The following is an 18,881-nucleotide window of genomic DNA, read 5'->3' as shown; positions in this document are numbered from 1 at the left end:
CCCGCCACAGATTTTCTATGGGGTTGAGGTCTGGAGACTGGCTAGGCCACTCCAGGACTTTCAAATGCTTCTTACGGAGCCACTCCTTTGTTGCCCGGGCGGTGTGTTTTGGATCATTGTCATGTTGGAAGACCCAGCCTCGTTTCATCTTCAAAGTTCTCACTGATGGAAGGAGGTTTTGGCTCAAAATCTCACGATACATGGCCCCATTCATTCTGTCCTTAACACGGATCAGTCGTCCTGTCCCCTTGGCAGAAAAACAGCCCCATAGCATGATGTTTCCACCCCCATGCTTCACAGTAGGTATGGTGTTCTTGGGATGTAACTCAGTATTCTTCGTCCTCCAAACACGACGAGCCACTATGATGTCACCCAGTGACTGAAGCCTCAGCATTAGTGTTTTGGCTCCCACAGTGTTATTTTTTGGTTAACAAAAGTGCTTATATCTAAATAGCAGGATGGGCTGCTAAGTAATTAACTGACACTACAAAGTTAGCAAGCTAGCCGTACAGGTGCATTGCACAGATAGAGATACCTGCTAGTTACTGCTAACATCCAAATAAACTGAACCACATCCATATTATTTATCAGATAATTGCATGAAAAAGCCCCAAAAGGCTCCAGTTCAGTGATTCCACACAGCCGAGGTGAGGGCTCATAGACAGCTTGCAGCTACGCATCTGTCAGCCAGAGCATCCTGTAACACGACATAACTTTCAGTACTCATAAAGTTTAAACAAGTGAGTTAAAAACCCTCAACAGCTGCGTCTGTTTCTGCTGTAAAATGAACATTTCTTATGACTGACTCGTTTATAGAGCCAGCTTCAATTAATAATAATAATAATAATAATAATAATAGATTGCATTTATTTAGCGCTTTTCGAGACCCTCAAAGCACTTTACAATTCCACTGTTCATTCACTCTCACATTCACACACTGGTGGAGGCAGCTACAGTCGTAGCCACAGCTGCTCTGGGGCAGACTGACAGAAGCGAGGCTGCCATACCGCGCCATCACCAGTAGGTCGTAGGTGAAGTGTCTTGCCCAAGGACACAACGAACAAGATAGACAGAGCTGAGGATCAAACCGGCAACCTTCCGGTTACAAGATGAGCTGGTCACTAGAGGAACTGCAGGTTTTTGGCAAAGGTGACTTCATGTTATGTTGTTGTCTTTCTGTTATTGGAGTTTTCTGTCTATTTGTCACTAGTTTGAAACGTTCTTTATAGTAGTTTCTATAATTTAATTGAAGTTTTTTTAATCAGCAACAAGTCACAACAACGTTGGCCTCGGGGCACTTTATTCTGAAAGGTAAAGATCCGACAGTATTGTGGAGAGAACCCCAGCAATCAAGTGACCCCTTGTGAGCAGGCACATTGTGATTGTGGGAGAGAAAAAGTCCCTTTGAAGGGAAAGATCCTGTGAGTGACGAGAAAGAGAAAAGAAGAGCAACAGGTGGATACTTACCTACATGTACTTTCTGCAGTGAATAGAGCTGCATGGGCATAACCAATAAAGGACTTTAATCTTTATCTTATTGCACACATTGTAATATTATCATTATGAATCACTCAGTATGCCCCCCTCTGGTGCTGCACTTTATTTGTTTTATTTAGATTCTGAATAATGCACAGCTGCTTCTTTTGTTTCCAACAAATGAACAGGTTGCATTTTATTTTAGTCGAGTTCAGTTTCCTGAGTCACGCTGTAACGTTTAGAGCTGTGCAGCAATAAAGCTGTCATCCTTAAATTAAAGGGCCTTTGTTTTATTATCTCTGGATCATAAAGCTGTGTTTGTGATGCAGGCAGGATCCAACATCAGCAGCTCTGTAGGACCTGACGTGAAACAGTTTTTACAAACAGCGCAGAGGTCAGTTCTGTGTAAATGAAGCATTTCCATAAAACTGAGACACCAGCTGCTGCTGCTGTTACTCATCTGTTCAATCTGAGACCAGCGAGCATGTCACAGAAAACTGACATTGAACAATAAAAAGAAACTAGAAAGCGAAAATTTCAGAACAAATTTTAAGTGTGCCTATGCCGCTGCCAATGAGTGTAGTTTGCCTTTAATGTGGTGCAATTAGTGCAGGTTGCCATTTATAACACTAGGGGGAGGGAAATTGAATACAGCTGATTTTCAAGTTAAGGAAAAGTAAGCTGTATTGTGATCTCTGCTATATGCAGTGCAGCATACAGAGATGAGAGAAAGATGCTCCAGTTGCACCATTACAAAAGAAGTTAATAGATATAAAAGAAATAAAAGAAATTATGTTTAAGTCTGAGGTGTTCAAGAGAAGTTACAATTTAGATTTTACAGTTTTGAGTCGTTTAAAGTGAACAGTTTAACAGATTGTAAGCCAAAGTAAGTTTTCTTGGTAGAAAAAAAAAAGTCCATTAAGCGGTATTCAATTTGTATTTCAAAGGTATTTTAATGTGAAAAGGGAAAATACCACATGCAAATTTTGAAATTTTCCCTTGTGGGACTAATAAAGGTATCTTATCTCATTCAAATTATATTTTGTACAAATACCATTTACAATAATGTATTCCATTTAAACATGATATTTAGATTGTGGTAAACAGCAAAGCAACATAAAATAAGGAAAAAGGAAACCATTCAAGTAACTTTATATTATGAACCGAAGAGTAAGGCAAAAGAATAAATGAAAAGCATACAAGCATTAATGTATATAGATAAACCCAACAATCATGACCCCCTATGAGCAAGCACTTTGGCGACAGTGGGAAGGAAAAACTTTTGACAGAAAGAAACTTCCGGCAGAACCAGGCTCAGGGAGGGGCAGCCATCTGCCGCGACCGGTTGGGGTGAGATGTAAACAAATCAAAAACCGTCCACAGAGCTACAGGGGGCACACTGGGATCGCAACAGCAGCCATAGAGGCTTCTTTATTCTCTGTGCACACAACTTTTTATAAATGGTGAAAGATGCAGTGGTAGCCATTTTGTGTCTCTGGTACTGGGTACAGCGCTGTATATGGTGCAGTCTGAATTGTGAGTCATTGTGATACCTGGCATGAATTGATTTTTTTTGTTTGTGCCTGTAGTTTGGATCAGATGCATATTTTGTTCTTATGTATGCCCTCTTCCTTTCTCTGACATGATCCTCTCTGTATTTCTGGCCCATGTATTTTTTCTGTCTGCTTTGAAAGTCAGCATCCGTGTTGTACCTTTGGACCAGATATTGCTTCTGTCTGATTTTAAAGTTGGGATCCGTAGAATATCTTCTGATAATGTAGTCCCTCTTCTTTTGTTGAAAATGAGGATCACTTTGGTACTTCTTCACCTTGTGGGCTTTTATTACTCCTTGAATTTGAGGATTTGCATAATAATTTCAGTTTCATAACAGTTTTTGTTTGTGGTAATGACAGTTTACAGCATATTGAGTTTTCAAAGTCTGTAATTTTTTCATTCGAAATTTGTGACAAGTTGCATATCGTTCCCTTTCGTGCCTTTTTTTTGTGCGTCTTCTTTGCCACTTGATCAGATGAAGATTTATCTTTAGGTTCTACATTCTGCCTCTGATTTTTTTTGAGCGACGAATAGCTTTCCGACGTCGTTGTTTATTTAATTTGCACACATTCCTTGTTGTTTCTCTTTTATTATTAAGTTCAAGATTCTCTTCTTGTTCTTTCCTGATGTTGCTTGTTGGATCGACAGATGTTTCAAGCTGATATTCACATGAAGCCATTTTGTCTTGTGATGAGTTTGAAGTATTTTCTAACATTGTCATATAGGTTTGGGCTGATTCTGGTTGAGGCACTTGCACAGTGGGATTTGTGGTTCATCATTTTGTGGTGATGATGTAGCTGTTGCTCCTGTTGACTGTGCAGGCTGTTCGTTGTGAGTGCTGACTCTTTTGAGAGAAACAGGCACAAACTCATATTTTGCATACTTGCCTTGATTTTGAAAAAGATTATGCAAGTGGGTGATCAGGTCATCCACATGAGTGAAAGTGAGCATGACTGCTGTTCCATTTGGCTCAGATAAACCTGCTGCACTTCTTGAATGTGAATCAAATAATCCATACCTCCCAGATTTGTCACGGAAAACTGCAATGCACTGAGGTGAGACCATGAGCAAAGCATAGTTCACATCTGTTGACAGACATACAAGGCGACTAGCAAGAGGCAACCACCACTCTTTTCTTTGATAAGTTTTGTCTGGTGTTTTCAGGTATCCATACCTTATGTTGTCCATTTTCACACTGTAGACATTTATGTCGGTATGAACTTCTTTGGGCAGGTCTTCCATGGTCAGATGATCTTGTGTATAACACCTCTCCTGCTGAAGATTTGTTTTAATCCAACAGTAGAGTGCATCTCCCTGTTCAAGCACCTTATCAAGTCGGGCTGTGTTGAACTGGTGTTCCTCATTAAGGTAGGCCAGGAATGTGAGGGCATTACATGTGCACTGATGATTTCGAGAGAATTCTGTGTACCTTTCATCACTTTGACAATGAGTTGCACTGACACACCAGAAGTGCTGAACTGCGTTGCTCTGTAGCTCCTCTGTCAGTAGTTCTTCATTGATGTTGTGGAAAGGCTGATCAAGGAATGGTAAAGGTGACATGTTATTGTTTAGTATTTAATGATATGCATTTCAAGGTTGAGCAAAAACATATGCAACTCTTGGTACAATGATGTAAGACATTTTTAAGTTGCAAGGGTTGTATAAATTTCGATTTTCTTGTAAAGTAACAACATTTTTAACTATGGTAAAACAATTCATAGTCGTGTTACGTTTTGTAAAGAAATGACACAAAATTCAGTTACAGGTTAAATGTGATTCAAACAGAATACACTGACATCCATCTTGATAAAAGATGTCACAAAGCCATGTTTGTATTTATTTGCACTGCTTTTCACTGTGGATGTCAATTTATCTGAAGCTTTAAGTATAAAATGGTATAAAAGTTTTTTCTGAACAATATATATAGAAATAGCTAAACAGACAGAAATAGCTGTTGAGATGTATATTTAGTAAGAGTTAGCAAGCATACGTAAGGTGAAAGACTAAATATCAACCCTGGTGATTATACAGCAAAGATCACATGCATACCAATTGGTTATAGACATTTGTGGGCATACCTTTTTAGGTGGAGAATTTGATGCTGTGTGGAAATCATCAGTTGCCCAGACTCGTTTTGCTGGTGGACGAGTGTCTGAAATCTGATAATGGGTTACATACAGTTAATCAAAATTATAAAACCTACTAACAGAGTTGAAACAGAGTGTAACACTGGATACTTTAAAGAAAACATGAAACAGTAGTGGTTACTAAACTTACAAAGCAATAAAAAAAAAAATCCCTGCTGTTTGCATAATGGTGAGATGTAACCATTAATATGTCTATAACATGTAATTGTCTGTTGTAAATTCTTAATAAGAGGAATATTTTTTGATATTTACCTTGATACCTGGGGAACATAAGGAGGTGGGTCTATCCTGTGTTTCCAAGGATAACCTGGCTGGTGCCATCTAAACCAGGAAAAAGGGTATAGAAGACATTAAGTGACCTGACACATTCATTTCATTTAAATGCTCTGCATACCATGCACTATTATGCCAGTTGTGTGATATTGTAACAAAAAATCCTAAACTGTATGGGTAGGCGTTCTTAACTGTCTCAAACGTGTTTCGAAAACTGTTCAACTGTTTGTGATCACTACCATATCTTCATTACCTGGTCAGATGGAAAACTACTGACTGCCTCATCTTGGTTGTGGCCAGTGAGCATTGGGACAGCAGGATCGACCAGGTCAAGTTGTTTCCAGCGCTTCTTTTGTGCCTGGGATCTTTTATTTTTTCTCAGCATCTGGTAGAATGTCAGCATAAAAACAGAATATCAATTGTTGGCATTTAAAGCATGTGAACAGACCGAGCTTTCATTATAAGTCAAGCAAAATAACCAGGTAGCTGCATTGGTAGCCAAAAGATTTTACACTGACGTAAATGGACAAACAGTAAACAAATCAATAATTCTGATGTTTACCAGCAATTTGTTATTTTAACCCTCTGATACATTGATAGACAAGATGACTACAAGAACAAAAAAAAAACAAAAAAACTCTCTTTTCTTTAAATAGACATATTGATAGTGTCACTACCCGGTCTTAAGACTTTGTTAAGTAAAGTTCCATAACAGTTTGTATTAGAGATGGCACGATACCACTTTTTTATGTCCGATACCGATATCATAAATTTGGATATCTGCCGATACCGATATGAATCCGATACAGTGTTTTTTAATCAACAAAACTGTTTTTTTTTTAAATATCTTGCTGCATTTTGTAGAAGTTCATACTCAAGTTTAAAACAACAACTACACTAAAGCTATTCTGTTATACCTGTATGCAAAAAAATATTTCATAGTTCAGCAATACTGATCAATCTAATAAACTTAAACCTACACCATCCTCCCTATTCTGGTATTTTAAAGAGTACTTAGCAGAAATATTAAGCAACCTAACTAATAGAGTTCCAACTCCCAGCAACAACAAAAATTAAAAAATAGGGAACCACCCCTCACGCGCTACCTCATGATGCTTAATCGACGTAATCAACCTTAATTTGATGCAGTGTGAAAAAAAATGCACAGAAATCAATAATTTTTCAAGAAATATTAAATAGATTCAGCATCTTTCTTCAACAAAATTGCAGACTGCACAGATGGTACCTTCCCAAAGGAAAAAGGACTATAGCTTACTAGGGTATATATATTAGACTTAATAGTCACTATATACAGTAATGGACTTCTATTCCTTTTACATCAAATTAAAACTTTGGGTGTCAGATAATTATTTATTAAAAGCTTGACATTTTAAATGAGAATAAGAAAGAAAAGTATGTCTTTGTGCCCCCTTTTCCCTGTTAATGCCCTATCGGCCCCCCTGGCTAAACTTTGCTAGATCTGCCCCTGCACAGTTACCAGCGTCAGCTATGTAGAAAAAGATCCTGGTGTAGAAAGTAATATTAAATAAATTCTAACAACAGCTTATCAAGCTTAAACGTGCTGCTGTTGTTCAGCCGCTGGTTTCCTCTTTCTGGTGCAAAGTGGGCCAAAAACAAACAAGAGAGACGGAGTCGCGACAGAAAAGCCGATCAGCTGATCGTTAAGCAGTTTCATGATTGAAGTAGCAGCAAGAAGAGGCAGTCGCTTGTTAAGCTTAACGCAGGAATGCTTTACAAACATTCAGAGATGGACTTACACACTTGCTGTACTTCTCTCGGGGATAACTTTGTCGGAGATGAAATGCCGGGTTGCTAGCGAAGCTCCACATGCTATCCAGACCACCGACAGGTCCCGCATGCCACAGCCGCTCTATCACGTGATGCCTACTGCTCCGACGTGCTAACGTTCTGAGGTGAGTTACGGCGTGTTGCAAGTTTTGTGAGGTGCTTTCATGATATTCAATGGATCGGATTACATTTTTTATTTTTCTCCGATATCCGATCCAGTAATTTAGATCAGTATCAGACCGATACCGATACGTAATATCGGATCGGTCCATCTCTAGTTTGTATATTGTAATTGGGAAAGTGATTACCCGGGTATTTTTGAAAACGCAGATTTTTCTATGCGTTTGCACCTTTCGTCCACACATAAATGGCGTTTTTGGTCACTGAAAACGGAGATTTTTAAAAACTCCGGGCAGGGTGGATATTTTCTAAAACTCCGTTTTTGCATTTACGTGTGGACGAGAAAAACGGAGAAAACGCAGCGTCAAAGATGTGCGCCTTTTTTGACGTCACAGTGTGCGCCACGTTATTGTTTCGGTGAAATGAATTTCTACAATACTGTTACTGTTAATTCTACTCTCTGCAGTGTTTAAATGCTTACATATACACACAGTTACTGTCCCTCCACACATACGACTCGGTTCTGCTTCTATGCCCCAGCTTTGTTTACTTTTTCCCGCCGAGGCTTCTAGACTTCTGATTGGCCAACATTTCTACACGGTTAGGAGTATGGTGTCACCTGCTGCTTTGGCATGTTCATAGCAGCGTTTTCCTTCATTTCTGCCTTCACGTGTGGACGGGATTATTTTTTAAAACGAAAACGGAAAATATCAGTTTTCAAAAATACCCGTGTACGTGTGGACGTAGCCCAAGAGGGATTTCAGTACACAGCAGGATATTCACATTTGTAACCAGATATTTACATACACTTTAGGGAGAAAACATAAAACATTTTTACTGTACAACATCAATTTAGAGTAAACTTTTGTTTTAGATAAATATTTAAATATATTTTGAATTAGTTAAATGTCAGAATAAAGAGAGACAGAGCTGTCTATTTTTTATCACTTTGATCAAATTTAGGAGCACATATACACTAAGTTTATTGTTAATTAATAAGAAACTCCAGACGATTCCATTCTGAGCTGAAGAAGCTTCTGATAGGTTCGTAGAGTCCATGTGAGTAAATTGGTGGCACAGCTGTGGATGCATATAAGGCAAAACACAGAGCCTGTTTCTGTGACATGGGAAAATCAAGAGATGTCAACAAAACACCAGAAAAAGAATTGTGGAGCTCCATAAGTGTGGCTTAATTTTGAATGCAATTTGGTGCCATTTACAATTAAGAAATACAGATATTTGTTAACTTTAAGAGTAAAGAGAGAAACTATGTTTTTTATATTTATCAATCTAAAAAAAATAAACATTTAGTCTGATTTGATGTTACAATTAAAAAAGTGTTTTGATCTGAAGAGTTTGTAAATATCTGTATATTTGATGATTGTCAGCACAAAGAGCGAGAGAGGTAGAGAGAGGAGAATGAGGACAGAACAGAGACAGAACAAGAGCAGGTGAGACACACATGTTAGTCAAATGGTTGTTTACCAAAAGTATCACCGTATCATAGGTCCTCATGTATCTCGTACCTAGTGTTTCTTTTTAGGTTTGTTATTTTTCAAATTCTATATTTATTAAGTTATGCAGCTTGTTTGCACAACAAGGCTAAATAATTATATGAACTTTTCTCAATCTAAATAGTGGACTTTGGTAGAATTAAAAAAATAAGTGTAGTGCAGGTCTATGATGATTTTTAGTGCTACTATCATCTAGTTCTGATTCTGGTTCTGTTTTGGTCAAGTCCCAAATAGTCCTGATTTTGAACTGTTGTAGTCCTGTTTTAATTCTGGATCAGTTCTGGGTCTGGTTGAATTGGGGTTTAGTCCTCGTGTCTTGATGCAGCCCTGACTTTTTTCTGCCTTGCTGCTTAATTAAAAAACTAGTTTAAGGTGTCCTGCACATGTGATATATATTTTTCCCTATATGAAGTCATTCCTTTTTGAACAAAACTCAAAACAGAGCCAATTAATCTTTCAGTCATTTCTAACCCCCCCCCCCAAAAAAAAAAAAAATCCCACATGCATACTACCCTTTTGGGCTAAGCCCCGGGTGTTTCAAATGTCTGGCTCCGCCTCTGCTAGACACATTAAAAAAAAAAAAATCACTTTCGAAGCTAAATTTCAAACCAGAGAGAGAGAGAGATACGCTAACCTTGTCAAAGTAAATCACTTTCAAAGTCAATTTCAAACCGGAGGAGGGGCGGGACGCGGCGACAGTCGCCTCTTAAAAGTTTTAATTACAAATGATACCGCTGGAATAAAGTGACGTCCAAGTGCTAACCACAATCGTTTTGTAGATATCAGCGTCAAGACACAGAAAATCACTTTCAACGGTCAATTTCAAACCGGAGGAGGGACGGAGACTCTTACCTTCGCTGAATTGCCGCTAACTAGCTTTAGCATCATGATCAACCCACTAGGCAGACAAAAAGCGGCGTGAAACGCGATCGATTAAAAAAAACCCCATCACTTTCAAAGCTAAATTTCAAAGCAGAGAGAGAGAGATATATACACTTGCCTTGTCAAAGCTTACGCTGTCTTACCGAACAATTCAGAAAATCACGTTCAAAAGTCAATTTCAAACCGGAGGAGGGGCGGAGGGGCTTACCTATTCTCAATAGCCGCTAACTAGCTTTAGCATCGTGCCAAGCTACACCACGAGACAAAGAAATCACCTAGACACTAAAAAAAAAAAAAAAATCACTTTCGAAGTTAAATTTCAAACCAGAGAGAGAGAGAGAGAGAGAGAGATACGCTAACCTTGTCAAAGTAAATCACTTTCAAAGTCAATTTCAAACCGGGAGACGCTTAATATCCGCTAACTAGCTTTAGCATCATGCCGAGCTTCACCATAAGACAAAGAAATCACCCAGACACACATAAAAAAAAATCACTTTCGAAGCTAAATTTCAAACCACAGAGAGAGAGAGAGAGAGAGAGAGAGAGAGAGAGAGATACGCTAACCTTGTCAAAGTAAATCACTTTCAAAGTCAATTTCAAACCGGGAGACGCTTAATATCCGCTAACTAGCTTTAGCATCATGCCGAGCTTCACCATAAGACAAAGAAATCACCCAGACACATAAAAAAAAAATCACTTTCGAAGCTAAATTTCAAACCAGAGAGAGAGAGAGAGAGAGAGAGATACGCTAACCTTGTCAAAGTAAATCACTTTCAAAGTCAATTTCAAACCGGGAGACGCTTAATATCCGCTAACTAGCTTTAGCATCATGCCGAGCTTCACCCTAAGACAAAGAAATCACCCAGACACACATAAAAAAAAAATCACTTTCAAAGCTAAATTGCAAACCAGAGAGAGATACACTTACCTTGTCAAAGCTTACGCTGTCTTACCAAACAATTCAGAAAATCACGTTCAAAGGTCAATTTCAAACCGGGGGAGGGGCGGAGAGACGCGTGCCGGTCAAAGAATACGGTACGCTGTCTTAGAAAATCACTTCTAAGGTCAATTTCAAACCGGAGGAGGGGCGGAGACACGCGCGCCGTTGATAGTGTCGTCATTGCGTTAATCCAAATAAGGGTAGACAGGCCGTACTACTCCCGGTTTACCACTAGAGAGAGCCAACACACCACAAAAGAAGTCTGTTTCTATGGGGCCAAAAGATGAATCTTTCTCATGGGCCTTGAAAAGGGCCAAGATTTGCACTAAAATCTAAATATTTAAAAAACTATAAAAGTCATAAACACCAAAAGTCATAGCATACTAGTCCAGACCCAGCCGCACAAAATGATATAACATATGCAACCCTTGTCTCAAAACTGTGCGGCACATAAGCGCGGGAAAATTTTCACTAAAATATTAATATTTGAAAAACTATAAAAGTTATAAACACCAAAAGTCATAGCACACCATTCCAGATCCAGCCGCACAAAATGCGGTAACATATATGAAGCTTGTCTCAAAACTGCGGGGTGAGTTACCACATCATTCCAGATCCAGCCGCACAAAATGCGGTAACATATATGAAGCTTGTCTCAAAACTGCAGGGTGAGTTACGTGGCCAAATTTTAGGCGGAAGATTGAGAATAATAAGAATAATAAATCTGACGAATAGTAATAAGTGTGCCTTTTGGCATAGGCACACTTAATGAAGTCCATCAGTGGTTTGGACTCGTTACAAACGGCTTCATGGACATCGGTCCATTCATTCACTCACTTTCAGCTCGTTCAGAGTTTCCAGTTTCACAATAAAAGATAAAACAACAATAACCACCAAACTGGGCTGAGACGGAAATATTTCTTTATTACGATTTTTTTTATGTAAACTTTATTTCTTCAGAGTTCTTGTTCTGTTTGAGTAAAAGTCACGATCTCAAATATTTACTTGATATTTAGTTTTGCTCTCCTTGCTTTCTAGAACAAGTACAAGCAGAGCGGGAAGAAGGCGATGTCGTCCAGTTTGTACTCTCAGCTGCCGCAGACGGCCGAAACGCAGCTCGCCGCCAAGATGTCCGACATGCAGAGTGAAGTAAGATTTCAGCTGCTGTTCCCTCGGTTTCTTCTTCGCTCCTGGTTCCTCCTCGTGTCTGAATTAGTTCAGGATTGGGGGTCACTGGGCCTTAGGTCTTTCTTTTTCCCTCTGCAGTGTAAATACAAGGAGAACGGCATCAAGAGCCTCTCTCAGAGTCTCTACTCGCATCTACCAGAAACAGCCGAGACTCAGTTAGCACGAACTGTGTCTGAGCTGCAGAGTGAGGTGAGGAAAACGAGAGCATTTCATTTTTAGTTAACAGGATCATAGAGTTGTTGTGTCTGTTCTTGACTGTTAAACTAAAAGTGATTTAGTCATAAATCCATCCAAGTGTTTTATTATTACCTGCACAATAAACACAGAGGATGTAACTTTCTAAGAATCAGTGACTCAGTAGTTATTATCTTTACACCTGCAGACGCTGGTTCAAAAGTAAATCACAGTCCAAAAAGTGTCCATGTTTACGGTCTGTGAGCCGCCAATGAGACTGATGGCAACAATGTGGCTTTTTAATGTTCGGTTATGTTGTTTTGAACCTGCAAGCAAATATTCTGGCTGATGTTTTCTTTAGGCCAAGTACAAGGAGGCGAGCAAAAAGGAGGCGACCAGCTGTCTGTACCATCAGCTGCCTGAAACACTGGAGACTCAGCATGCTAAAGAGGCTACTGAGCTACAAAGTCAGGTACGAGACGTGACTGTCAGAAAACTATTCAAGAGATTTACGACTCTTTATTGACTTTGTGCAAGCATCATTAAATCATAGCAATCTCCCTCACATGGCACATGATAAATACCTGACATACATAAGAATACAACAGGCTGACACGTATTATAAAGTACATATTTTCCATACCAATATCAGTGCTGTTATTCTCATTTATCTGTGAATTTTATCCACCTTTCCAGGCACCCAGGGCTTGATGTTTTTATATGTTTAAAAACTGCAGTTTCTGCCAAATAATAATCCATCTGTTTTGAGAGGACTGGAGTGAGGAGCCAAATACAGACACCAAAGCAGATGGAAGTAACAGAAGTCAAGCTTTTATTTCAGTTTATAGAAAAAAGTTCCAAAATTATCAAAGTCCAGAAGGTGAAGTAACACAGATATCCAAGAAGTAAACACGAAGAAACATGGAGCGAATAACAGCAACAAACAGGGCTGCACATAAAGACGCCTCAACAAGAATATTGATAGTCTGGTACACGGCTGCCGACACGCTTCTTTGAGGGGTGGCTGTAGCTCAGGAGGTAGACGAGGTCATCTACTGATCAGAAGGTCGGTCGTTTGATCCTTGGCTCCCTGTAGTCTGCATGTCAAATATCCTCGGGCAACATATTAGCCCCAAGTTGCTCTCGATGCATCCATCGGAGTGTGAATGTGTGTGAATGTAGTTAGTAAGCACTGAAAAGCAAAGAAGAAAGTGCTTGTGTGATTGGATGAATGTGCACTTTGAGTACTCGGGAGTGTAGAAAAGCACTATATAAGAATCGGAGCGTTTACTGCTTACACAAAGAGACGCAGGAAGAACGCAGGTTAAAACAATCAATGACACGTGAGGAAAGTTCGTTACAACAGCAGGAAAACAGAGTTATTAAAGAAAGAAAACAACAGAAAACTTGGTTTGAAAAACAAAAAGACTGGAATAAAATCCACAGGAGGCAACAAACATTTCCACAGAAAAAAGGAGGAAAAGACTGAAGTAAGAAAGTCAATACGTACATTTTTCTACATGTTCATGTACAAGCACAAATTTGGCATCACTGTACACCTAAAATATTAATGCAGTCAGATCAGTTTTGTTCCCGTCACCATTCTGTTTCTTATATGAAAATAATTATTGTGTTTTTTTTGCAGTAGTTCAGACGTTTAAACTGACATTTAAAGGATAAAGTCCTGAAAATGATTTCATGTTTAAACGTTTTGAAAAGGCCTCAAGTTGGAGAAATGATTTCTGAAAAAAAGAAATAAAATTAAAAAATAATGTTGTTGTGTCAGGATTTTATGGCAGATTTTGTTTGTGTACTTTTTTGTACACGAGGGTGTCAAAAGGGTGCAAAATTTCAGGAGGGCACAAGGGTTGAACCCCCTCCACACACACACACACGGACACACACACACACACACACAAAAACCAGGTACTAAAATAAAACCTCAAAACTCCACGAGTGCAATTAAATAAACACATCAATGCAAATAAATGTGTCAATTTTTATTTCAAATCAGAATTAATTAATTAAATATTAAATAATGACTTAAATGTAGAATAATGTTGTTTAAAACATTTAATACAGTATTTATCTGTTTACAATTGTATTTAATTAATTTCACTTTTAATTGATGATTTAGTGTTTGAAGTTTTGGTATCGGGTTTAAATTGTCAGGTGTTTGTGTGTTTGTTTGTTTGTTTGTGTGTTTGTGTGTTTGTTTGTTTGTTTGTTTGTTTGTTTGTTTGTTTGTTTTTCAGCAAGTTCGGGGTCCATTTTTGATTTCGTTTTTGTTCGGCTGAGTTTGAGTAGTTTCTGTCTGTGTCTACCATTTTTTCTGCATCGATTTTTTTTTTTTAAATTGAGCTTGACTTTGATCGTTCTCCCGCTCATATAAAACGTCTGTAGATAGAACAAATTCTGACTTTTTTATGTAGATTTTTTTCTGTTACGGTGTATGATTAACCGAGTATGTCTCTGCTCTCCAGGTGAAATACAGGGAAGGTAAGAAGGAGCTGAGCACCAACCTGTACTCACTGCTGCCTGAGACAGAGGAGATCAAGTTTGCTAAAGCAGTGACGGAGCTTCAGAGTGAGGTGGGCGGACGTCCGCAACGTGTAACAACATGTTGGTCCAATAGTTTCACTGCAGCTTGTTCTGTGTCATAAAATTGCTTTAAAAAAAAAAATCCCAATGATTCATCGTGTTGATGTTGTTACAACATCCTAATTTACTGTTCTCATTTTTTTCTGGACTCTTTTTCATCATCTGACTCTGCATGTTTGTGCGCTGCAGAATAAATACAAGCAGAAAGGCAGACAGGACATCGGCAGCAGTGTTTTCCATCAGATGCCGGAGACCAAAGAGATGGAGTTTGTTAAGCACATCTCAGAACTTCAGAGTGAGGTGAGCTGCAGCATGCACCAGATTTACTCATTTACACCTATTTAGGTCAAATTTGACAAAATATGCTTCAAAATTGTGGAGTATTTAGAAACTAACAGCCCTGTATGTTTATGTCAAGTACTGTTCTGTTCATGGTATGTAAATTTACTGCTTCTCTCAGAAATATAGCAAATATATCTCTCAATGTGTTTTTTCCTCTGTGCGTCTGGCTCTTCTAGTCAAAATACAAGAAGGACAAAGAGGATCTGCCCAACACTTTGTACTCGCTGCTGCCTGAAACTCTGGAGACTCAGTTTGTTAAAGAGATGGCTGAGACACACAGCGAGGTGGGAGCTGTGTGTGTTCACAGTTTGATTGCACATTGAAAATTAAGCATGTATAAAAATAAATCAAATACAACTCTGTGAATGTGGGGAATAAAAAAGCTTTCTGTGTTTGCTGTTTTTGCTGGTAACATTTTACTAACGTCTGGCTTCATGAACTTACTGTAAAAAAATCATAAATATGGAGGTCTTTAATTTGGATTTTCTTTCTGTCAGCTTTTTCAGTTTTAGAATTGAGTGTCATCTGCAAACAGCTGTATATTCTGTGCTCCCCGTGCTCCAGGCCTGCATGCTGCATACTTCTGTTATAAAGCTGTCAGTGCAAGCTCCAAATCTATTCAAACACAGACAGAATCAGATGAAGTGTGAGGTGCAGGCGTGTGCTCAGTGTCACTGAGCAGTTATTAATCTCCTGTCTTGTTTTCATCACCCAGAATAAATACAAAGAGGCGGGTAAGAAGGAGATGGTGAAGTGTCTGTACTCTCTGCTGCCCGAGACCAAAGAAACTCAGCATGCCAAGGAGCAGAGCCAGCTGCACAGCGAGGTACATTTAAACATGCAGCCACTGCTCTCTGAACCTTCATGAGCATGTTGTGAGTCAGCAGCAGGTTCGCTTTACAGGCGGGATTGTTCCCGTTTGCTGTTTTTGAACAAGGCAGGGCCAAATATCACGACGTACTTCCTTTGAAGTACCAGTGTCTTGATACAGAAGTGCTGATGTTGTATTTATAACACACATTTAATCGTTTTGTGAATGTTTGTGCAGCTCTGGTTGGAGACTGTCTCTACCTTTCAGATTCTTATTACAAATGCAGAACAAGTTAACAGTGAGATTTACCTGCTTTTCAGATTTTCTGTGCATTACAGTATCATTGGCATGAAGGTTTTTTGCTATGATAACAGTGTTGTTTCTTATAAAAAGGATGTTTGTGTAGTAACAGAAAAAATCTATTTAAAGTTTTATGGTTGAACATTGAGTTTTCAGGCAGGATTTGCTTTATTTTTGCCTGATGGGATCACGAGGGAGCAGCACATGGGAACAACTGCTGTTCAGCAAACCAACAGGGCATTTCCATTTGTTTACCTGTACACATGTGCTGCTGCACTTTCTGATGTTTTTTAATCAGTCTGTAGCTCGGTGCAGTGTTTCCAGTTTAGAGATGAAAATCATTAAAATCAGCTTAACTGTGTAAGTCAGGCAGGCGTCATTACATTCTGTTAGACCTCAGCACGCACAACTGTTGTGATCATATTTTTTGAGCAGATTTATAATGCATCAGCCTCATAATAATAAATATTTCATTATGAAATCTCTAATTATGCAGAACTTTAAAATAAATGCTGGTGAGACAGCAAAGCAAAATGCTGCACTGCTTTTTTAAAAGACGTCCTGATGTGGTCGGCGTCTGTTGATGTGGTTCACGTGTTTGTGTCGCAGAAAGCTTACAGGGAGGAGAGCAAGAAAGAAGCCGGCTGTAGTCTCTATGCCCAGATGCCCCAAACCATCGAGACCGTGTTTGCCAAAGAGCTGAGCAAGACACAGAGCGATGTGAGTGTGACGCCGCCTTCACAGCATCAAGTCAGAGACACCAAATCGTTATTCGCGCTCAGTTTAACGAGCAAACGGAGCAAATTTGAGATATAAAAGCTGAGCTTTTGAAAGAGCAACAACAGAAAAATATTGAACTTCTCTGCATGTTTTTAAGCAGCAAAGCGATGAAACGTGAACATGGTTAGACAGATGTCACACCTCTGGAATTATAATTCACTCGGAGTTCACATTTCTAACTAAAGAGCAGATGGGAGGCATTTAAACAGCAACATCCCGCAGTCCTGTGTTACACACACACACAAATACACACACAGACACACACACAGACACACACACAGACACGCTCATGGGAAGTGTTTTGTGAGTTGGTATCATTTTGTCTGTAGAAGCGTGAAAACAGGGAGCAGCTGTGTGGTGCTCCAGAGCCTGAGGACACAGACACTGACCTACTGTCCACCACACACACACACACACACACACACACACAGTAGTGGCAGATTGAAGCTGATAAACTGGGACAGGCACACACTTCTCACAGACTCACTGCTGGAAACTGACACCTGTGACAAGATGGATAAGATGCTCGAGGAAGTATAAAAAGATAGTCAGGATTAAAAACAGAAGGAGGCAGCTGAGTGGTTAAAGGCCTGTCCATGTCCCAGCTGAGGTGTGTCAGGCTTGTCCTGGTGGGTGGAGGCCTCAGGGCAGATTCCGGACACTGGAAAAGTTGTGTCTCTGTAAGCTTGGGAACACCTCCCAGGACAACAGGGCATCTGTGCTTAGACTCCTGCCCCGTCACCAGTGTAGGTGGAGTTAAAGACTCAAAGAGCATCAACAGTTAAAAAGTAGGTTTTATTTCAGATATGAACAAACTGCAGCAGAGAAAGGTCTTCAGCAATCACTGAAAGCTGTGCAAAACTCAAATTCTCTTCAGGATGTGACTGATGTGATGCACAATCATGGTCTTAGTGAGAGCTCTGATGTAGCTGTCTAAAGACATTTGGCACAAAATGCATGACGCAGCCTGCTCTCCTGTCTTTGTCCCGGCTGTGTTTACAGCCTGTCTGCTCCAACTGATTTGCACATGCTCACAGACAGCTCCACCAGCAGGGTAGCAGGAAACTTGTAATTGCTCATGATTGTACAGAGACCTGCTTTTGCTATTTTCTACATTAAGCTGAGCAAAGACTTTAAATTGTTATGCAAACTGTTGCTGCATCTTGCACTTGAAATAGCTGTGTGGAAATAGTCAGGGGAGGAAAATATGTTCACTTTAGCTCAAAAGTGAAATTTTGATTGTCTAGAAGAGTTAAATCCACTCTGTGGTGTTTTTCATTTCTGGTAACCATGAGTGATGTTTTTTACAGGCGTGACACATCGTTGGCGTGGTGTCAGTGTGAGTGGAGCAGGTGACGGTCCGGTGCATTTACTACTACAGAGTGGGCGTCATGTGTTCCACCTCCTGGATGCTCAACCCTGTCTGTTTGTTTTGTTTGTCTTTTCCCAGCATGTCAGCGTGTGTGAAGTGGACAGTTTTCAGCTATGTGCTACATGTGACCTGATTCTGCTCAAACTGTCTGAAGTGCTGGTGCAGAACACGAAATTCTCTGTTTATTGTACGGATGTTACACATGAGGGGAATTGTTTGGTGTCAATCAGCCCCGAGGGCAGAAAATCAAAGCTTTGGGTAATCTGGGACGCGGGCCTGATCCTCCTCTGGTTTCATGTCTGCTGACCGAGCAATGCGACGCTAACTGGAGCGCGAAACGTAGACCGCCCTGAAGGAACAAACCAGGACAATACCGTCCAGTATGCTGGTTCCAGTATCAGCTCTTTCCTATAAAACCAGTTTATTAACCTTCCTACTCAAAGGGTCCAGTTTGCGGCCAATAACAGAGCCAGATCAGTTTCTTCAGTCTGTCTGTTCTTCACGCTGCGCCACATGTGCCGCAATAAAAATAAAATGAAAAGGAGAAGCTAAAAAAATTCACCTCATTTAACAACAACAACATTACATTTTATTTTCA

At 39.6% G+C, this 18,881-nt stretch overlaps 1 protein-coding gene across 5 annotated transcripts in view; it reads left to right on the top strand.

Annotated features, from left to right (window-relative positions):
• LOC146662678 (uncharacterized) overlaps window positions 1-18,881 on the top strand; it is a 76,169-nt gene that overhangs the window by 37,001 nt on the left and 20,287 nt on the right. For all 5 annotated transcript variants that reach the window (XM_085419296.1, XM_085419295.1, XM_085419294.1 and 2 more), the window contains 8 exons: window positions 11,754-11,864; window positions 11,982-12,092; window positions 12,439-12,549; window positions 14,561-14,668; window positions 14,868-14,978; window positions 15,197-15,304; window positions 15,736-15,846; window positions 16,741-16,851. In XM_085419296.1, coding sequence (XP_085275422.1) covers window positions 11,754-11,864; window positions 11,982-12,092; window positions 12,439-12,549; window positions 14,561-14,668; window positions 14,868-14,978; window positions 15,197-15,304; window positions 15,736-15,846; window positions 16,741-16,851 — 882 coding nt within the window. The remainder of the gene's footprint in view (window positions 1-11,753; window positions 11,865-11,981; window positions 12,093-12,438; window positions 12,550-14,560; window positions 14,669-14,867; window positions 14,979-15,196; window positions 15,305-15,735; window positions 15,847-16,740; window positions 16,852-18,881) is intronic.

This window comes from Rhamphochromis longiceps, linkage group LG9 (genome assembly GCF_057381845.1).
Source record: "Rhamphochromis longiceps isolate RC_006_pf linkage group LG9, R_longiceps_female_GT1.1, whole genome shotgun sequence".
NCBI lineage: Eukaryota > Metazoa > Chordata > Actinopteri > Cichliformes > Cichlidae > Rhamphochromis > Rhamphochromis longiceps.
Note: the sequence above shows the minus strand (reverse complement) of the source record. Positions and strands in the feature narration are given on the sequence as shown.